This window comes from Lemur catta, chromosome 12, assembly GCF_020740605.2.
Source record: "Lemur catta isolate mLemCat1 chromosome 12, mLemCat1.pri, whole genome shotgun sequence".
Classification (NCBI taxonomy): domain Eukaryota; kingdom Metazoa; phylum Chordata; class Mammalia; order Primates; family Lemuridae; genus Lemur; species Lemur catta.
Window position 1 is genome coordinate 86935608 of NC_059139.1, and position 22494 is coordinate 86958101.

Below are 22494 nucleotides of genomic sequence, written 5' to 3' on the forward strand. Positions count from 1 at the left end.
TAAACATGCTGGAGAGCTGGATGAATTCATTAGATCTAATACAGAGGCAGTTCAATTACATATTTTTCTCTCTCAACAGGTTCATGATACTATTTATACTTTTAATATGTTTAATATTTTTTTTATCCTTTTGGTAAATATAGAGTTGAAAGAAAGAATTCTAAAAATCATTTAAAATTTACTTCTATAGTATATATTAGCACTCAACCAATCCATATTCAGAGATAATCAGATAATGCCTCTGTTATAATTTTGATACCTGGTCTCTGAATTTCCCCAAGGTAAAACTGAAATCCCCTTAAGACACCAACTTACTGGATCTTGGGAGAATTGATGAGATATTGTCTAATACTTCAGATATTTCTGGTAGGTGCTATAGGATTCATATTTATAAACACCAAAATACTTTAACACTTGGTTTTATCAAAAGAGAAGTGGGGAATGTCCAGCTGGATTCAAGTTCACTGGTAGAAAAATGAAGAGATTGTCCAAATATGTATGAAAAGAATCAACAAAACTTTGCAATTAAATGAATGTGGGGATAAGAAGTAGCTCAAGATAGCCCGGCAGTTAACAGACTACAGAAACATTTATTGAGTTCAGAAACACTAGATAAAAATGAGTTTGGAGAGATGACTGAGTTTAGTTTTGGACATGCTAAGATAATCTGAAGACCCAAGTGCTGACCTCCCAAGGTCCTGGAGGTTGAAACTATTTTCATCATAATACTAAGACATTATATTTGTCTTTTCCATTTTCATTTTTCCATGAATATACAATGGAGTTTTCCAGAGGAAACATGATGCATAATATCACAACAGACTGAATGCAAAGCCAGATATAAAAATTCAGAGGTCTATTATCCAGACACTAAAGAATCTGCAAATGAGTAAAACAATGTCACTCTTCTCAAATTTTTTTGTTTTAGAAAAGTTATTTTTCATAAAAATGTTATTTATGTTAATATTGAGTTTATTTTTTTAAAATAAGATTTTAATATATTTCCAGTTTTAATTTCTAATATAGCAATTATCAACAGATACAAAGTGCTTTGGAGTCCTCAATAACTTTTAATAGTATAAAGGGTCCTGAATCCAAAACATTTGAGAACTACTGCTCTAAGGAACTCAAGAAAAGACATTGAGTAAGCAGTTAAATATATGGGTCTTTAGCCAGAGGGACAGGTCTTATACTCTTATATGTACTTTCTACACACTAGGTGAAGAATTTTTTTTTAATGTAAAGATCAAGTTACTCTTTTACTCAAAACGTTTTGATGGTATCTCATTATTTAAATTTTATGTCTGTAAGTATAAGTGTTAAGTAATATAAACAATGTCCCAGGTTCTGAGCTAAATTTTACAAATATTAAGTCATTTAATTCTGTTATCAACCTTACTACCTCCATTTAAAAGATAAGTAGAGAGAAGTAAAGCAACCTGCCCAAGGTGACACAGCTAGTAAGCGGCAGAGCTAGGATTTGAACCAAGGTCACCCGGCTCTAGTGTCCTCGCTGTTAAGTACTATCATGCTATTAATACAACCGTATTAGAATAAAAACAAAACCTAAACTCCTTGCCATGGCTTTAAAGGCCCATATTTTGAACCTCATCTTGTACATTCTCTTCCCCTTATGCTCTAGGATGGCCTTCTTCCTAGTTATCAACCAATCCAAGCTTAATCCCACCTCATCGCCTTCGCAGCCATCCCTGGACACAGTTCCCATAGCTCTGCACACTGCTGGCACTCCTCTTCTCACAGGTCTCTATACAAATGTTAGTCATCACCTCAAAGAGCCCTTCCTTAACCACCGTATGTGGAATGGCATCTGTCCTGCCATGCCGCCTACACTGCCACATTCACTATGACACCACCCTTTTTATTACTTTTATTATGCATGGGATTAATAAAAATGATCTCATCGATCTGGAGCTCCTTGAGGAATCTGTTTGTCTTGTTTAGTGCAAGACTAATAACAGTCCTAGGAACTTAACATCTCAAAACCTTTTTGTACCAAGATGACAAACAATATGCCCTCCATAAATTTTTGCTGAATGAATGAATATATGAAAATTCTGAGTAACAAAGATTGTGCTAGTCCTTTAAAACTATTAAAAAGGCTTTCTCAGTACTACAAGGTACAGGTGCTGTAAGCACAAGTAATATGAAAATAGTTGCAACATGGTTTCTGCCTTGGAAAGTTTATGATCTAGTTTGGATGGCAGTAGTTCTGAAACAGTCACAAGGAGTATTAGAAGTTTCTAAAAAAAATAATAATAATAACAAAAAAAAACTATCCTATAGCCTAATATATCAGATTATAGTACCTCAACATAAACTTTGAGGTTTTGAGTATTGGAGTTAATAAATAAAAGGTGTCGAAACTATTCAGTGGTCTTCCTCTCCCTGATACACTTTAACACAGACCAGTCATTACTTTGCTTAAAAGTACTCTTGATGTCACTGCTATTCTTCAGTCCATTCTCCCCAATCTTTGTCTATCTCTTGCTCCCTAATGCTACTTTCTGATTACTGTTTTACCATGTTCATCATTTATACCCATTAAGCCAACCATATAAACTTGGAAGTAATCTCTGACTACTCTTACCAAGTAAAATTTGAATTCTTTAACTTAGCATCCTTCCCTTGTATGGCCAAAATTACCTTTATTTCCAGCATTCTCTTATCAGCCTTATTTTGATTTTGTAAACTACTACTATAGGTTCAATATTTCTAATCTGAAATCTAAAATGCTCCAAAATCCAAAACTTTGAGTGCTAACATGACACTCAAAGGTGATGCTCAAAGGAAATGCTGATGGAACATTGTTGTCCGGTGAACTAGATTGCCCAAAGGAAGTTGGAGAGAAGGGCTGCCTGGTGGAAGATAGAACCATAAAAAGATGCAACCACTGCCAGAGAAAATAAGGGAAGCAGAGAGAGAGGGAGAGAGAGATGGAAAGAACCCTGGCATTTTCTCAACTCCTACCCACCAATCTTCCTTTAGTGCCCCCTAGTGGCTGAATCTATAGAAGTGAAAGAACAAAGAAGCCTTCAATACAAAGCTGAGTGGGAAAGACAGGGAACGGCTGGCACAATTTAAATCCTTAAACTGTTAAAGGTTATTTTCCTGTGTATGCTATCTCTTTTTAATGATGCTTAAAAATCAACAAATCATAAAATGCAGGAATCCATACTGTTAAACTTAGGTTGTCTGTTGGACATGACACATTTTTTAATGTCTAACTCCTGAACATCCTGTTAGTGGGGGAATCCAAATATAAATGAGAGGCAAGACATGACTTCTAATCACAGAAAACAAAATCAGACAAATAACCCTTCTTTCAAGCTGAGAGCTGGAGTGCAAATCTGTAGTTCAAATGAATGCTCCTGTCTAGGACATTGAATCTAGAGGATAGCGATACACAGAACATTCACAATGGCTACCACAAAACTGAGAGTTTAACAGTATGACACTAGAATCAGAGGATATGGAATCCAGTGACATGGCAGTGATGGCACCAACTCGAGCATCCTAAGTATACTGTTGTGTGACAGGGTATTGGCTGTATCTTGCTTCCCCTGGTTTCTGCCCATGTTTTGAAAATGGTACTTCAGCCTCCTCAGAGTTTTATAAATTCCTTTATTCCTAGGGTTAGTTATGTTGTTTGCAACCCAAGGACTCTAGTATATAAGCTATAACTTTCTTGACATAAACCAGGAAATTCAAGTACTAATAATGTCATGTGCCTCAAATTCTCTGATGCATTCTTATTTGATATTAGAACACTACAGTGAAACATTATTATACTGTACATACAAGTATTATTTATTGATTTTTCAAAACTGTTCACTAGGACTAGTTAAACTGCCAAAATTAACATAGGTACCTTTTCCAAGGTGAGAAGATTTATTTCGGACTGTAGACGGATTTCTGGTTTGTTACTTTGCTGATCCTTGAACTGTTGGAATTCTTTTTCCAAAATCTTATACTTATTTTCAGCCTCAATAAGCTGTATTAAAAAAAAAGTATTTATAGCAATTTTAAAACAATGATATGCAAAGTTTAAAAGTACAGAATTCAATTCAACAGATTTTTTTATTCTAAAGCGTGTTCATAGTAGAAAATTTGGAAAATACATAAAGGATATATAATATAATAAGGAAAATAAAGAACCCTAGTAATTAAAAATACAGTCAATCGGCCGGGCGCGGTGGTTCACATCTGTAATCCTAGCACTCTGGGAGGCCGAGGCGGGAAGATTGCTCAAGGTCAGGAGTTCGAGACCAGCCTGAGCAAGAGCAAAACCCCATCTCTACTAAAAATAGAAAGAAATGATCTGGACAGCTAAAAATATATATGGAAAAAAATTAGCCAGGCATGGTGGCACATGCCTGTAGTCCCAGCTACTAGGGAGGCTGAGGCAGAAGGATTGCTTGAGCCCAGGAGTTTGAGGTTGCTGTGAGCTAGGCTGACGCCACTGCACTCTAGCCTGGGCAACAGAGTGAGACTCTGTCTCAAAAAAAAAAAAAAAAAAATACAGTCAATCAACTGACACAAACTTTTGAAAGGTATGAAATTTCTTATAAAACCAGTATCATGAAAATTTTTTTGTTAAACTTTAAATGGCAAATTTAAAAGTCACCTTATAGAAATACTGATACTTTCTTTACACTTTTCTTAGGATGTCAGGTGTAAGAAAAGATATACCAGATTATCATCTTTGAAAATAAAAATAAGCTCAATTTAATTCTTGTATTTTGATATTATATGAATTTTGCAAATTCAAATACTATTACAACTTAAGGTAAAATGTAAAGATTCTCTGGTTCAACTCCTTCATATTTACAGGTAAGAAAACTGAGGGTCAAAGAGCTAAAAAATTGAGGCAGTGCCAAAGAGCTAGTGAGGTAGGTAGTTGTGGGGGCAAAAATAAAATTCAGACCTCATTGCCTAATGCTCAAATGAAACCAGTCAATGCTTCCTTAAAAGAAAAAAGAAGAAAAAATGAGGTAGACTGCCTTAACTAAACATGCCAGCCAATTTCCCTTAGAACAGTTTCAAATGTTTAAAAAAAAAAAAAAAGAAGAAGAAGAAGAAAAAAAAGAGGCTATAAAGATGTTCTTTTTGAATCTGGGATTTTTTTTTTTTTTTTAAGACAGAGTCTCGCTCTGTTGCCCGGGCTAGATGCCAGAACATCAGCCTAGCTCACAGCAACCTCAAACTCCTGGGCTCAAAGCAATCCCCCTGCCTCAGCCTCCCGAGTAGCTGGGACTACAGGCATACGCCACCACACCCTGCTAATTTTCTATTTTTAGTAGAAACGGGATCTCACTCTTGGTCAGGCTAGTCTTGAACTCCTGACCTCAAGCGATTCTCCCACCTTGGCTTCCCAGAGTGCTAGGATTATAGGCGTGAGCTACTGCACCTGGCTTGGGATTTTTTTTTATGAAATGCAAACACGAATTGTTAAAGATGCTGTCCAAAAACACATACTGATATGAGTATCCATCATTAGATAAGCCAAAGATAGATCTCTTTCCTAAGATATAACACTTAACTAAATTTGAAATACTGAGAATTTCTGGCAAAAATGTAACTTAAATCATCAATAATACACAATTCTAATTAAGATTTTTCTAGCATCTTTAGGTCATGAGGTGTTCTATACATGAGAAATTTCCATATAACTGAAGTTTACCTCTTTTAACATCCAAAGTTGAATAGAAACCTTTCTAAAGTATTTCTCTCACTTTTTTATTTTAAATAAAAGCTAAGAAACTTGATAGTACATTTGGTAGTTTCTTCAACATTCCAGGACATTACCATAAACAATCATTGTATTACAATCAGGTTGTAAAGCAGTAAGCTATTAAGTAATGCTGGCTCTTTTAAGTCCTGGTACCTGCTTTTATCTATTTGAGTATAGATATTTTATATTCATTAAGCACTCACTGACAATGTGTTTAACTGTCCCTTCTACCCATTTAGTTAGAATTGTATGTATAACACATGTATAAAGGTCAGAGTAAGGGCCTAAAAAGTTTTCCTACACATAAAATGTGAAACGTATACTTTCATGGACTTAGCGATTTTGGCATCTTGGAAACTTCCCCTGTCCTTCCTGCCCCCAAGTCTTAGAGCAGTGGTGTGCCCTGGCTAATTTTTCCACAATTTCAGTTTTTCCCACCAAGGTTCTTCCTACAAAGATGTAAGCTAATTTTACCAGTCTGTGACAGGGTACAGACATGAATGTTTTCAAGAGCTCCTCTGGTGATTCTAATATGTGTTAAAAGCTTTTGTTTTACATGGCTGAATCTTTCTGATAAATGAAAGAAGAGAAGCATTACTGGTGAATTCCATCATAATTGCTCACTTTTACAACTTTATCTTTTATGTTTTAAATGAGACCCCCCCATAGTAACAATCAAATTCAGACTTACAACCACCTAAATACTGTGATCATAACTGACCCTGAGCTGCTATGTAAACTGTTCTTCATGACAGAATTTACTGAAGACTTTGGAGGCATACATCATACATATCTAATCTACACTGAAATTGTTCAAGAAAGATAAACTTAATTTTTAACACTCTGACTCTTCTTTTCTTTAGTAAATATTTAATGAGCCCCTGTTATATGCTGATGGGCTCCTGGCATACAGCTATAAACCAAAACAGTTTCTATGGACCAAATAATCTGATGCTGATTAAATTATCATACTAATGAAAATAAAAACAAACTGATATAACATATCATAAAGAAAAAGAAAAGGAGAATAATGAGAATAATGTCCCATGAAAACATATAACAAAAACTTGACCTAGACTTGGGGACCAGGAGTCAGGGAAGATCTCTTGGGGTAAATGATACTTTGGCTGAAAACTGAAGGATGTGTAGAGTTCACTAGGCTCAGAAAAAGCAGCACACACGAAGATCCTTGGGTGAAGTGAGTATGGCATGCTTGAGGACTGAAGGAAGACCAGTATGTGAAGAACATACAGCAGAGGTGAAAGAGTGGGAGGTGAGGTTGGAGAGACAGGCCCCACACCATGTAGAGGCTTGCAGGGGAGGTAATCAATCTGATCTTTATCCTCTGAGCAATAAGAGGAAGCTGAAAGGCTGTAAGGAGGAGAGTGTCAGGATTCCCAAACTTCAAAAATATCATTCTAGCTGCAACATGAGTAACAGATTAGAGGAGCTCATTACTGAAATAAAGAACACTTACAGGTTAAGAGGGTCAGGTATCAATAGAAGGACAACATTGTGTTTTAAACGCCTTTAAGATATCCGAGTAAAGATGTCAAAAGGCAATCAGGTATATGGGTCTAAAGTATAAGGTAGGGTCTTAGGTATAAATGTGAAAGTCCCAGATGTACATATAGTCTCTGAAGTCATGGGCATGGATAAGATTGTTTTGTAGAAAGTAAATCCTGAGTTTGGAGGAAGCCCAACATTTAATGACTAGATACAGAAAGAGAGGCCCGCAAAAGAGCCTAAGGCGTGGCCAGAAAGGTAGAGGAAAACAAGGAGAGCGAAGATACAGAAGTTGAGAAGAGAATATAAAAAACAAGGACAATGTTGTGTTCATGTCAGTAAGTTTTAGTCAGATGAGAAATGAATAATGCCCGATGAACTCAGTGACTTAGCCACTGATGGCTTCTCTGACAACTGGCTAGCTGGAGGGACAGGGACGGCAAGCAGAGCAGGAAGGGTTGAGAGGCGAGTGTGAGGTGAGGAAATGCAGAGGAGCACAGATAATTCTCTCATGAAATTTGGTCCTTAACTGAATTTGGTCCAGTGTAACATGAAGAATATCTATGTTTGCTAAAAGGAGATTTATCAGAAAAAGATTTTAAGTTAGAAGTGACCTGAAATAGTACAATTTCATGCAAATAGTTATAAGGGCAGGAAAAATATTCCAATGATAGCCCTTAGCTTTAACTTAGAAAAAGAAGATCCAAGTTAAAGCGTTTATTTGTGTCTCAGTGCAATAAATATGATTAACAGTCCAAATTACTGTGATTTTAACCACTTTTCATAATTAGTGAACTACTTCTGTTATTTCCAGAATGCAACAAAACAGTGTAAAAAGATGACAAGTATTTTATCCAACCTGTTGCTGAAGTCGGTGTTTATCCTCTTCTAGCTGCTTGATCTTTAACCTTTCTAGTTCTACTTGGTGAACACAGTCTTCTTTGGCTCTACGGATACAATCCTGAAGTTCTTGCATGTTCCGTTCACGTTCTGATTGCAGTTCCTTTTTTTCTCTTTGGAGCTTAAAACAAAGGCATCTTTAAGAGGTTGGGCTATTACTAGCTGAATTATACTGTTCAACATTCTATTATCCTTCTATAGAGTGAAATGTTCAGAACATCAACAAATTTATTGTTGTGTCATTTTTAGTTATTAGAGAGGTAATGTTCAAGTGTACCAATACTATAAATTTTCTTTTTCTTTTTTGAGACAGGGTCTCATTTGGTTGTCTGGGCTGGAGTGCAGAGGTGTGACCGTAGCTCACTGCAACCTCAAACTCTTGGGCTCAAGTGATCCTCCTGCCTCAACCTCCTGAGTAGCTAGCTGGGACTACAGACACATGCCACCACACCCAGCTAATTTTTGTATTTTTTGTAGAGATGGTGTCTCACCATGTTACTTAAGCTGGTTTCAAACACAACTTCAAATGATCCTCCCACCTTGGCCTCCCAAAGTTTTGGGATCATAGGCATGAGCCACCATGCCCAGCCACCAATATTATTTTCAATCAATCATAATTTAATACTAATACACAAGTATATACAAAGATCCATATACAACTTGTATAAATTCAGTAGAAAAGGCCCTAACCACTAAAATTTCCCATTTAAACAAAACCTCTCTTTTATATAAGCAAATATGCCCAATTTTCTTTTCTTCTTTTAGAAACCTTATTCACTGCCTGATCATTTGGTAGGTAACAGACCCTTAGTATTAGGGGGAAAAAATCTATCTTATATTTAAATTTAAACACCTAAATTATTCAGAAATCCCAGAAAATGTATAATGATATGGTTGGGGTGATTTGCTGAGAAAATTTTAAGAAACACATGTTGGTTAGGGAAGGGGCACATAAATTTAACGTGGAAGAAATACTAATTATTTTGAAATGATATTTACAGAAATTTTTTAAAACATTTAGTGTAAACCCTAATAAAAATGCTAACTAGGCATAATACTGACAAGTTCTCATCTCTTCTTGGGACCTAATCTTTAATGGTCAAGAACGAGGGAAATTCCCTTCTCCCTGAAAACAAAATCAGGATTCTATGCCCCTGAGCCTATGCTACATTTTTTCTTCTCTCTAAGCAGTGCAACTATGCATTCCTTCCACATAATAGGAAAGCTAATCCCAAACATCCACTACTGTAGAAGTCAGCAAAAGCTGGCTGAATAATAGTTAAGTATTTCAAATAACACTTTTCTACCTATTCCTAGCATTCTAACATATAAGACATGCTTTACCCAGTTGAACAGTTTTCTCCACATTGTCTGAAAGACAAGTGCTATAAAATATATTTTATGAGTATACAGCAAAAATTAATGGTATGAACTTAATAAAAAGACTCTTTGCAAAATAAAGAAAAATGGTAGACGAATGACATACCTCTGACTCTGCACTAGCAAGCTGCTGCTCTCGCTTCTCTAAGTCAATTAGGGTTTTTTGAAGTTTTCCTTCTAGAATAGTATATTCAGCCACCTAAAATATAGTAAAAAGTTACCTTCTCCTCAAATTAAAAAAATACACATAAATTCAAAAACACATTTCATAGAAACAGAGGATCCGAGAATAGGAAAGTCACAAATTAGATCTACCAATTCAAAGCAGGAATTCTTTCTGCTGTACTCTAAGGAAAGAAGTCCACCTAGCAACTACTCACGTATCTCTAGAGATATTCAGTCTCCCAAGAAAGTCCACATTCCTACTGGGCAATCACGCTGCTAGTAAAATCTTGTGCTTAGTCAAAACCTAGCTCCTTAAAATCTGCCTAACTCAATACTCTAGTACACATCTGAAGCCCTCTGTCACTTACACTCATAATTCTTAGAACTAAACCTGTGGTTAGATCAGCTATTCAGTTACCATTCAGTCCTCCTATTGGTTCATATCTGACCTTTTACTACAGTTCCAGTAACTGAATCCCTGCTTGGGCCACTAGCCTAGTAACCCAATTACTTTAGGCCTAAAGTTCTGCTCTGCTCTGTTTTTAAGGATATGAATCCTATTCAGGACAGGAGGCCTACCTTTATCGGATGCAGGATTCTCTTGGTTTTCTATCTTTCAACCATTTTTTACTAGAACTTTCTGGACTAATTTTTCCACCATCTTCACCAACTTGTCTCCAGGTCCCAGGCCCTATCCTGATCTCTTTCCTACTGCCAGTAAAGCCCTGGTTTGATACTCCTTACAGTCTAGTCTTTAATCCTATTTCTACCCTTGGATAGAGGGGGAAAAACAACATATGTTTACTTATTTGAGACTGGTAATAGGCATCACATCTCTTCCTAGTCTTTATCTTAGAGAAGAAAAAACACAAATTTGAATTCACATATTATAATTTCCACAACTTCTGATATCTTAGAGGTTCTAGACTAAGTTTTTTCAAAAATATAATACCCAGATGTGATCTCACCAGTTCAGAGACCAAAGATAGTGTACTGCCAAAGACTAAGACAACCCATGTCTATCACCTTAGTGTGAAATTGCATTTGCTATTTAAAGATCCTAGTCACACTGTTAATGTCAAAGTGCTTTTGTTTTTAAATCTGGCATAACTATGCCCATTGTCCACGTGACTGTTTTGACTACAGAATTTGACCCTTGCCCTTGTTAAATTGAATTGTGATGATTTAGGCCCAGCATACCAACCAATCAGGGTCATTTTATATATGAATTCTGTTAACTCTACCATCTAGTTTTGGTTCATTTACAAGCATGCCTTATGTCCTTAAATCACTAATATAAACACTCAAACATCTGTGTTCTCAGAGTTCTGTCTCAGGATGTCTTTTCCTCCCATACTACATGACCTCCTTGGGTGAGCTCATCTACCTACCATTATATGTACTAAGAACGCCTAAATTTATATTATAAGGCCAAAACTCCTGCCAGAGTTTCAGGCCAATAGACCTAAATACCTGCTGAACACATCAATATTCCTCATATCTCAAAATTCAAAAATGTATAAAAACCTGTCATTTTTTTATTTTAACAAATACTTATTATATACCTAACATCCTCTATGGATCCTATATTTTGAGGGAAAAGAGACCATAAACAAGCAAGGGCATATATAATATAAGTAAATGCTATGAAGAAAATAAAGCAGAATGAGAAGACAATACCTGGGGACGGGGGGGGGGGGGGAGCATTATTTTGGAAATGGTAGAGAATCTCACTGAGATTATTCTGAGCAGAGATCAGAAAGTATCACTGAAAAAAGAGCATTCCATAGTCCCTAAGGAGAGAGGTGGCTTAGCATGTTTGAGGAACTACATGGAGGCCAGTGTGGCTGGAACAGACTGTGTGAACAGAAAGCTGATGGAAGATGAGGTTAGAGAAGAAGCCAGGACACAGATCATATAAGGATATAAGGCCTTGTAGGTCCTAGTAAGAACTCTGAGTTTCATTCTAAGTGTGATGAGCAGTAGTATGATGGGTTTTGAGCAGAGGAGGGCATAATCTGACTTAAATTTTAAAAGCCTCCCTCAGGCTGGTATGGATATAACAAGGTACAGAGGCCAGGATTGAAGGAACAGATATCAAGTTAAGTAACTGTAGTAATCTAGGAGAGAGAGATCACGATGGCTTAAACCAGGGCAATAGTGAAGGAGGTGGCTGAAAGTGGTTTCCAGGATACATTCTGAATGTGGAGCCAACAGGATTTAATAATGAATCAGATGTGGAATGAAAAAGTCAAGGATGACTTGGCTTGCAGCCTGAACAACTGAGTAAAAAGTAGTGCTATTTATTAAGGTGCGGAATCAATAGAAGAAAATTTACAGAGGATGGAGATACTGTTTGCAGAAACATTAAATTTGAGATGCATATTAGATAGCCAATTGGCAATGCCGGCAACTAAATAGCCAAGGGCATAAGGAAAGTTGGGGATGGAAGTAGGTAGGGGTGTGTGTGTGTGTATATAATACATACAATTTGATGTATATAGTATCAAGAAAGTGGGTGAAATCACCAAAAAAGTGAGTGTAGAATGAGAAAAGATCTGAGGAATGGACCCTGGGACAAGCCAATATTTAGAGTTTGGGATAAAGAGGAGGATCTAGCATGAAAATTGGGAAGGAGAGACCACTGCAGACAACACAAATACAGTACTAGGAAAGCATAGTCTCAAGGAAGCCCAGTAGAGGAAGTGTTGTAAAAGGGGAGAGAGAAAACTGGATGAAGATGAGGGAGGATTGTTTGATAAGAGAAGAACATTGTGAATTAACTGTTCTGGAGAGGGAGAGAATGAATTGACTAGGGAAAGCAGTAGGGTTGTAAGGCAACACTGAGGATCCCGTAAAGCCTGAGGTTGTAAACTTCCTTAACATCATCTCTTTAAAACCCATTCTGTAATCTTTTCTCCACAACCTTATTGCTACTGTTAGTTTTCAGCCTTTTATACAGATTATTGCTTTGCTGGACTCTAGGACTTGAGTTTCACATTCCTCTGTTCCATCCACTATATTTCCATCCGAATGTCTGTTCTAAAACAAAAGTTATCTTATTCCCTTATATAAAAATCTCCATTAAAAAATTTTTCTCTAATTTTTACCTTTCTCAACCAGGGTTCTTCATGTGATTATTTCCTCCATCCTCTCCTAAAATGGCACCTAACTCTACCACTCTAACCGCACAGGAAAAGTTAATTCATTACCAACAATGGATGCCTTAGGGCTTCATTCTCTCAGAGAAGACTGGCTGAAAAAGCCTACAGGATCTAGTCTAAACTCTTCATAATCTCTGTCAATCTCTTCTACTTTATTATATGAGACACACCCTTTCTTCTCTTCCTCCCACATCAAACTACATACAATTTTCTCAATGCACAGCCTATGTCAAACTTCTCTCTCTGCCTTTGCTCAAGGGACTTTCTGTTTAGAATGCCCTTTGGGTCCATCTGGCAATATCTACTAATCTTCACCCAAGTGAAAGCATGATATTATCTATAAAACACTTCCTCATAGCCCCCTTATGTAGAACTGAGGTCTTCCTTCTTTGTGGGTATATGAAAGCCATCTTCAGCTAACCGATGGGCAGTCATACGTAAGACAAGTAAACATTATCTCAACTGCTCCAAATGGCAGAACAGGAACCAGGTATATTTACTCCTTCAGGTAAACTTTCAAAGTATGAAAGAAGTTATACAGTGTGTTAAAAGAAACTTCAGGTAAACAAAATAAAAATAAACAGAAAAGACTCATATATGATTGACATAAAAAACATTATATGTGACCCCAATTACCCTGATTTGATTAATATACATTGTATGCCTGTATCAAAACATCACCAGTAACCTATAAATATATACAACTATTATGTACCCATAATAACTAAAAATTTTAAATTAAAAAAAAAGATGAAAGAATACAATGTGAGATTTTTCAGAGCATTTAGCTTTGAACGATTTCATCATATTGAAGAAAAACTTTTTTCTCCCTAGTGACTTCATTTTATAGTGGCTTATAAAATTTTTAAAAAGCTGATCACATGTTAGCACACCCTAGTTCACAATATTCTTTCAAGATAAGACACTTTAAGATAAATGAATTAAAGTATTTAGTCTCAAATGCACTAAGGTTGAAAGAAAATGGCAAATCTAAAACTTAAATTTACTTTTGCAATATGATTAATTCAAACAGACAGCTTAACCACTTACTAGGCAAGCAGAATATTCTTTTTTATTTTTGAGATAGGGTCTTGCTCAGCTGTCAGGCTAGAGCGCAGTGGTGTCATCATAGTTCACTGCAACTTCAAACACCTGAGTTCAAGTGATCCTCCTGCTTTAGCTTCCCAAATAGCTGGGACTACAGGCACACACTGCCACGCCTGGCTGATAATTCTATTTTGTGTAGAGATAGGATCTCACTATGTTGCTCAGACAAGTCTCAAACTCCTGGCTTCAAACGATCCTCCCACCTCAGCCTCCCAAAGTGCTGGGATCACAAACATGAGCCACTATGCCCAGCCCATCATATTCTATTTTCTAACACGAGTTATTAACTAGCTCATCAATTCAAGCTGAAATGGTAAAAGTTGGATACATGGAAACCAATCAAAAATTTTAACTGAAAAGATCATTATTGCCAAAATGAAAACAAACCGAAAGTTATGTCGGGAGGTTTTCTTTTTACCTCATTACATTAAAACTGATTTTTTTTCAAAAGAAAGTTTAATTATGGCACAAATTAGATTTGTCACAGTTCTTATAATTTTATTAACTTTTCAAAATTTTTCCTGATTTGAATTTTGCAAACCTCAACTCAGAAAAACTCTTCAACAGCATGGAAGAAAATGGCTTAAAGATAAACTCATCTTGTCATTAAGACTAGATGAAAAATTCAAAAAACCAAAATGATACTTTCCACCTTACTCAGATCAATTAATATTATATTAGGTCTGCAAATATTACTTAATATAAAACTCATTTTTAGTAACAACAAAACTAGTATAATGTTTAAATATATGTGAGGTATTCTAACTATTATAATTTTTATTGTTTGAACATTTCATAAGAATAGAGGCTTTGAAGTAGTCTTGCTATCTTTTTCTTTTAGCTTTTTTTAAAGCTCACTGGTTATTCAAGTTTTTAATGGTTGAGAATTAAGCTAGACAAAGCTGAAATGGTCATTTTAAAGTCAAAGGACTGTGGGACTTCTCCTTCTATCCATCAAAGACAAACTGCCCACCTCTACGAACACAAATTGAACAACATATGTGAAACTGTTTTCAGACACTGGGCAATGAGCAGCACAGGACTAGGAACCCTAAGAGACAGGAAGGAAGCAAATGAGGCAAGCCCTACAGAAACTCTAGCTTACTGCCTGAGGGTAATTTCCACACTAGCTCAAGGAAGGAGAACGCAAACAGAGCCTAGCAATCTCGCTGAGCTGAGGAAACAGACTGGACACTGGAGAGGCTGAGGCAACTGGAATTTGTGAGGAGAGGAGGGAGACGCATAGAGAATGAGCACTGGAGACATGCAGAGTCATCCCCTCAAATTTGAGGCTGAATACTGACTGAGACACTAACGTATTTCTAAATTCCTAAAATTACAATATTCAAAAATAAGTCTAATTGTCAGGGTTGTTTTATTTAATAAATTGAGTGTAAATGGATAAATACTGAACTTTTCCTTTCTGGAATAAGATCAGATGGTCTCATGTTATCATTTTTACAGATGTGATTTATTTCATGATTTAATTCTTAAAAGTAGCTTAAACATTTTTGAGACTTTTTTATTAATATTTATTTATTTTTTTAGGGCTGGGGTCTTGCTCTGTCACCCAGGCTGGAGTGCAGTGGCTCCATAGCTCACCGCAGCCTCAAACTCCTAGGTTCAGAGAAGCTTCCCGCCTAGCGTCCCGAGCATCTGGGACTGCAGGAGCAAGACTTAACTTTCAGACTATAATGTAATTTTTATATATACTGAAGTGTGCTATTTTCTTTTTCATACATCAGTAGGCTTTTTCTCTAGAGTAGTCTTTTTTTATATTTATACATGTTTTGAATAGGTAACACAGTTGCATGTTTCAAAATCCAAAAAGCACAAAACATCTTACAGTGAAAAGCCTCCCTCCTACTCCAACCCATCTGTTCACTTCTTCTATACCAACACATAATCACTATAATTAGTTATTCCTTCCAGAGATTTTTCTTTAATGCATATATAAGATGTTATCATTAATATTCTTCCTTTGCTCCCTCAATTTTCTCACAATTTATTACCTTTTTCTTTACTAGTGATTCTCTCTCTCGGTCCCTTTTCTTCCATTCCTCTGCAAGAGCCTGCATATGAGCCAGTTCTTTTTGCTTTAGCTATAAATGGAAGAAAAATAAAATCACAAAAACACCCCAAATATTTCAAATAAATGAATCAGTTCTTTTCAATTAAAGAGCCAATAATAATCACTAACATGTTTTTTTCAGGCATTGTTTTTTTTTTTTTTTAATTTCACATTTTACCTTCATGACCTTGGGTTTGGGAAAGAGAAGGAGTCATGAGTATACGGAGCTCTGATATCTCCCTGTTTCTCAAGTGCAATATGGATCCAAGTTCAAATTGTCTTAAGTTCAGGATGTGGTTCAGAGTCAGCAGAGGTCGCTGCTGCTGGGGAGTAGGGATGTGAGGGAGACATGTTCCTTCCACTTCAGGCCCAGAGTCTGCTGCAGGTTTTCTCCCTAGGGACAGGGTTTGCTCTTGGGCCTCTGGTTGGACTGGGGAACAATCCTGTATAAGTCCTACGAGCCTGTAAGCATCTGAAGACACTACTGCCAGCTCTTCTTTAAATGGGTGACCTTAGAGAGTCCATCTTCTTCATAACTGTCTTTATCCAGCGATAAAATTAATTTTCCATTTGATAGGAGGGCAATACTTTTATTTTCATCAATAACTGTATCGTATGGAAGTGCACAGCATGAACCCTGTAACTGTGACAGTGGGTCTCCACGAGATGCCGGTGTGACTTGGCGTGGCCAAAGTTGGATTTCTCCCAGACCCAGGTGGCCAGAACCTCTCACAGCCTGCAAAGGGTCGCCATGAGCACTCCGGCCCTCCTTAAGCTCACTGCCTGGCCCTTCCTTGCCACACCTCTTCCCTCTGCCCCATTCTTTTTTTCTCCATTTTTTTTTTTTTTAAAGAATAAAAGGAGGATATCTAAGGCAAGTCACACTCATATGAGTCTAATTCAGGAGCATATAGGGCTAACAATGGGTTCTGTTTTCTAACTCTCTTGTTTGGAGACTGATGATGCCAGGTTCTAGAAGCATATGACAAATGAGGACCTGAGATTGAAAGAGTAACCTTCATTCCTAATTTTGTCCAACCATCATGGACAAAATTGGGCATCCTTCTGAGTGAGGACTGCCAAGTTGTCACATTTCAAGTATTTTTTCATTCTCAATTTTTCTTTAAAAGTTAGGTATTGCTGACATTCAAAGAAACTAGATAGGGTACCCATTGAATATAGAAAACCCTGCTATGGAGAAGGAAAAACATGCGAAGTAAACAAAAATAGATTGTTTGAAGTGACATTTAAAAAGTAACCTGATTTTCAAAAATGTCTTCTTGCATTTCCTTCCACATTTCTAGTTCAAGTGCTGCTTTGTATTCTAAAGTTTCACGAGGCTCTGTCTGGATCTCTGAAGGACAAGGTGCTGGAGGAAGAGAAGATGGCTTCTGTTGTACAGCAGATAGACCCTCGGATATGAATAAAAAGCACATTTAAACACACTCACACATATACATATATTAGATCCCTTTTAAAAACAAATTCGATAACTCAATTATATTTACCTGAGATGAATCAGAGACAAAGATTTCACGCATTTTTACCAGTCCATAATCTTCTAGAGTCATTGTGTAAGAAAGATCTACTATCCTGTTATTTGACCTACAAATGAAATAAAAAATATTTTAAAATTCATGGAAACATTTTACATTATTTTTCCTTTTATTTCCCCAGTGTTTTAATGTTGAGGAATAAACAACATTTCTTACACTTGACACTTTTGCTGCTGAAACTGTAGCAGCTTCTACAGGCTTCAAGACCTTCCATATACATGATTTGATCATCACGAAGACCCTATTAAGTATATATCATATTTACTACAGAATGACCTACAACAGCTATACATTTTTTGGAAAACTGAGAAGTATAAAGGTAAAATTTAAAATCTTACTGCCTACAGGTAATTGCTACTAATATTTATTTCCTTCCTCTTTATTTATATGTAGATACACATGTAGGCATGTATGTTAACATTATACAGTTTTGTCCTGTTTTCCTATTTACATCAGGAGCATTTTTAATTTAAAAATGTGATTTTTACTGCCTATAAAATAACTAATGAATTTATATAATAAAATATATTTAACAATTCCCCTACTCTTGATTATATAGGTTATTCTGAATTCTTTTTTGCTGGGATGAACATACTTGTACATAATTCTTTTACTGGATTCAAGCATTGCCTCAGGATAATTCCTAAAAGTAGGATAATTATACATTATTTTGATCATAACAAGCACCTCTTTGAATCATAGACCTGCATGTAACATTTATCATTAACTAAATGAAAACAAGAAAAAATATGAGAGGAAAATAAAATCTTAGCAACAAAAAAACCCCACCATTTTATCTAAATCAAATGTATGCCAGTTGAACAAAACTTTAATGAATAGATCTCACAATTAGAGCTCTTAATTAATCAACTTTTACATTTTCTTCTAATCTCACAGATTTCAGAAGAAATGAATAAAGTAAAATAAAGCACTACTATATCTGAGAGAAATTCCTGAGCATATCTGAAGTTGTCACTTAGGTAAATCTTTTAAAACTTCTCTGTCTACAGAGCAGGGCAATAAAATATTCACAACAGCATTAAAATAGCTTTAATTATTAGTGATTTGGTCATATTCTACTTATGACAGAACAGAATGCAAATTTTTAAGGGAAATTTATTTTTAATAAAAGGAGTCAAAACAAAAAAAATTTTCAGTTAACCAAACAGCTGATTCTCTAAGACACCTGTTCCCAGATCTCCCAAGTGAATAAAAGTTTTTACAAAATCCTTCAGTCTCTGGAAGTGGCTATGAATGGGGAGGAATAAGGGAAGAAATTTCAATAATACTTTTAGATTTAAAATTTTTACTGAGCCTTACACTTCCTTCTATGTCCTTACTATGCTCTAAAAATAAAGGCATATAATAAATAATGTTAAATTTTAATTTTAATTACTAATTTCAAAAAGATAAATTAACAAATACTTTATTTAAAACATGTGAAAAACTCAAGTTTTTCATCACGACAATGAAATTCAGGGCAAAAAAACAATTATTTTAAAAACTGCCTCCGGCTGGGCGCGGTAATCCTAGCACTCTAGGAGGCCGAGGCGGGCGGATCGTTTGAGCTCAGGAGTTCGATAACAGCCTGAACAAGAGCGAGACCCCGTCTCTACTAAAAATAGAAAGAAATTATATAGACAACTAAAAATATATATAGAAAAATTAGCTGGGCATGGTGGCACATGCCTGTAGTCCCAGCTACTTGGGAGGCTGAGGCAGGAGGATTGCTTGAGCCCAGGAGGTTGAGGTTGCTGTGAGCTAGGCTAATGCCACGGCACTCTAGCCTGGGCAACAGAGTGAGACTCTGTCTAAAAAAAAAAAAAAACCTGCCTCCAACTGCTTAATATTTGTTTACATCCTCAGACTTTAGATTTGAGGCAGAAATTAAAACATTTCTGAAGTGGAAAAACAGTCACAGCCATTCCCAATGCAAAATAATGTAAAATACTTTATAAATTTAAGCTTGAAATACAAAATAAAAAACTAGATCCTGAATTTTAACTTGTCAGACTAGAGAGGGGAGGGAAAATACTTAGTTTGAGTAAGTATTATGGGACTATAGTAGCAAAGATTCTTTACTTTTGTGAGATAAAATGGGTATCAGAAAGCTAAAAAGTAAACTGGGATACATAGTCCCCTCAGGTCAAAGAAGAAAAATCAGGAAAAAAGAAAATATGAAAGGGTGAAGTTGTGGCTCTTCAGAATCATTGTATGAATAAAATAGCAAAGAGAAGATCAGTGTTACAAAATGCATTACCCTTGTGCTGCTATAACAGGGACACTTTCACTGTAAGTCTGACGCCAACACTGTTCACCATTAGAACCTAAAAAGCGAGTTTTTTCTGAAGACAAGATGTTAGAAAGCTGGATTCTTGCAATTCCCAGAAGTAAATCTTTACTCATTTTATCCTTATGCCATAATTCAACCAGCAATGGAATCCTAAGGAATAGAAAAAACATGTTCATACCTATTAACTCTGAAGTCTCTTCTGAACTAAAATCTTTGAATTCTGTTAATGTAGTCAAAGATGTTTTTGTTACTTGAAATGTTATCTAGTACAATTGTTAGATTAAAGGCTCAATTTCACAGGAAGCAAAATGAAATACAGTCATGTACCATGTAACAATGTTTCTGTCAGTGATGGGCCACATATACGAAAGAGGTCCCATAGGATTATAATACCATATTTTTATTACACCTATATGTTTAGATACACAAATACTTACCATTATGTTCCAACTGCATACAGTATTTAGTACAGTAACATGCTGTAACAGGTTTGTAGTCTAAGAGCCAAGGATATACCATCTAGCCTAGGTATGTAGCAGGCTATCATCTAGGTGTATATAAGAACACTACGTTTTCACAGCAATGAAATTACATAATGACTAACATTATTTCTCAAAACGTATCTCCATCATTAAATGACAAATGACTGTACTATTTCATTCTTTAAACTTTTTTCTATGCAATAAAGAAGACTCTTCAAACATTATTCTCACAAAGATAATTTTTAGTTACCCTTCATTCTTCCTTTTAAAATAATATATAAATTTGAATTGTAATACTCTGAGAAAGTAAAAGACATTTCACAGATCTCATTTTTTCTTCATGAGTCCATTTCAGATAAACAGATGAATAGCTCCAGTTCATAGATTAAAAAAAAAAGAAAAAGCAATTTTTTCATTCAGTTAATCAACAATAAAAACAAAATATTTGGTTCTTATTTATCTTCACATATTATATAAAAAAAAAAAGACAAGACTACTTCTCAAAGCTCCCTCATTACTCACAGAGTAACTTGGGTAAACAAGCTATGAAAATCTGCAAAGAGCCTTTAAAATAAACCATGTAAAACTCTGTAGCGGAAGCACAAATGTTAAAGACATCATTAGTAAATCAGTTTCTTGATTCTCAAATGTATAAACTGCTATGGATTTAAACCTATAGGAATTCCTTTTCAAAAAGATGCAAATTTTCAAGAGTTGACTTCAGAAAATAACTGATATCATACACTTAGTTTATACATTACCTTAAGAAGGTATCTTGCAGCTGATGAGGCATAGTTGCAAAATCGAACGCGCAGTAAGATTGGGGAAGAAACACTTCCATGTTTTTCCGTACTTCTACAGGAGGATTAGTCATAATAGGAGCTGCACTTCCAAAGAATGGATATGAATACCTAGAATTTAAGATAGAGTGTTACAATAAAGTTTACAAATGAGATTTATAGATTTTTTTTAAAAATCAGTATATGAATATTATAAGCAAATAGAATTTTTTAAATAGAAAAATGGTAGATACTGAGCTGCCTTTTTTTTAAGAGTTCCTTGAGGGCACACATCCTATCTTTTTCATCTTCTCTTCCAGAAACAAATGAGCAGTTTTTGCCATATAGTAAACACTCAAGAAATGCTTGCTAGGCCAGGCGCAGTGGCTCACGCCTGTAATCCTAGCCCTCTGGGAGGCCGAGGCAGGTGGATCGCTCGAGGTCAGGAGTTCGAGACCAGCCTGAGTGAGACCCCGTCTCTACTAAAAATAGAAATAAAAAAATTATCTGGACAACTAAAAATATATATAGAAAAAATTAGCCAGGCATGGTGGCGCATGCCTGTAGCCCCAGCTACTCGGGAGGCTGAGGCAGTAGGATCGCTTAAGCCCAGGAGTTTGAGTTTGCTGTGAGCTGGGCTGACGCCATGGCACTCACTCTAGCCCGGGCAACAAAGTGAGATTGTGTCTCAAAAAAAAAAAAAAAAAAAAGAAATGCTTGCTAAATTTAATTTGTAAACCTAGTTTCTTTCATGAAGAGAATCAAGGATGAAAGCAACTCCAAAGTATTACAGATAAATGAGAGTGACATAACACTATTTCTTTCTTTCATCATAAAACCACACTAAACAGAAGAATGCCTGACTACTGCTGAACTTACTCTGTATTTAAAGCCACATACAAAGATATTATAATGCTCACTTACATTTAATTCTGTATCAAACACTAAAATTTAAACTCTACTTGTAAAAACTGCACAAGAATCCTGTCCATTCACCGAATTCCTATATAATTATACATCCAATGAAATCAAGTGATCTTAGAGAAAATTCATGCCCTAGAATTTTAACCCCCTACCATCCCACTACAGGATCTAGTCACTGAAAGGAAAAAAAAAATTCAAGAAAGTACTACAGATTAAACTTTTTCAAATACCAGTGTTACTTCACAAATTCCATTACAAAATTGCAAACTATAATTTCATACCAATGCAGAGCATGATAATATAAAATTTATCAAACTGAAAAAAAGTTAAATGGCCATTTTAAAAAATGCTTTAAAATGATTCAAACACACCCACGGTCCGTAACATCTGGTGAATTCTATATAGAGTATTAAGT

General features: G+C 35.7%; 1 protein-coding gene across 3 annotated transcripts in view; it reads right to left on the reverse strand.

Annotated features, from left to right (window-relative positions):
• Positions 1 to 22494, reverse strand: part of CEP120 (centrosomal protein 120) — a 75715-nt gene that overhangs the window by 21378 nt on the left and 31843 nt on the right. For all 3 annotated transcript variants that reach the window (XM_045566280.1, XM_045566279.1, XM_045566281.1), the window contains 8 exons: positions 21138 to 21287; positions 19862 to 20044; positions 17554 to 17650; positions 17305 to 17457; positions 15987 to 16076; positions 9645 to 9737; positions 8118 to 8279; positions 3890 to 4012 (listed from right to left, as the gene is read on the reverse strand). In XM_045566280.1, coding sequence (XP_045422236.1) covers positions 3890 to 4012; positions 8118 to 8279; positions 9645 to 9737; positions 15987 to 16076; positions 17305 to 17457; positions 17554 to 17650; positions 19862 to 20044; positions 21138 to 21287 — 1051 coding nt within the window. The remainder of the gene's footprint in view (positions 1 to 3889; positions 4013 to 8117; positions 8280 to 9644; positions 9738 to 15986; positions 16077 to 17304; positions 17458 to 17553; positions 17651 to 19861; positions 20045 to 21137; positions 21288 to 22494) is intronic.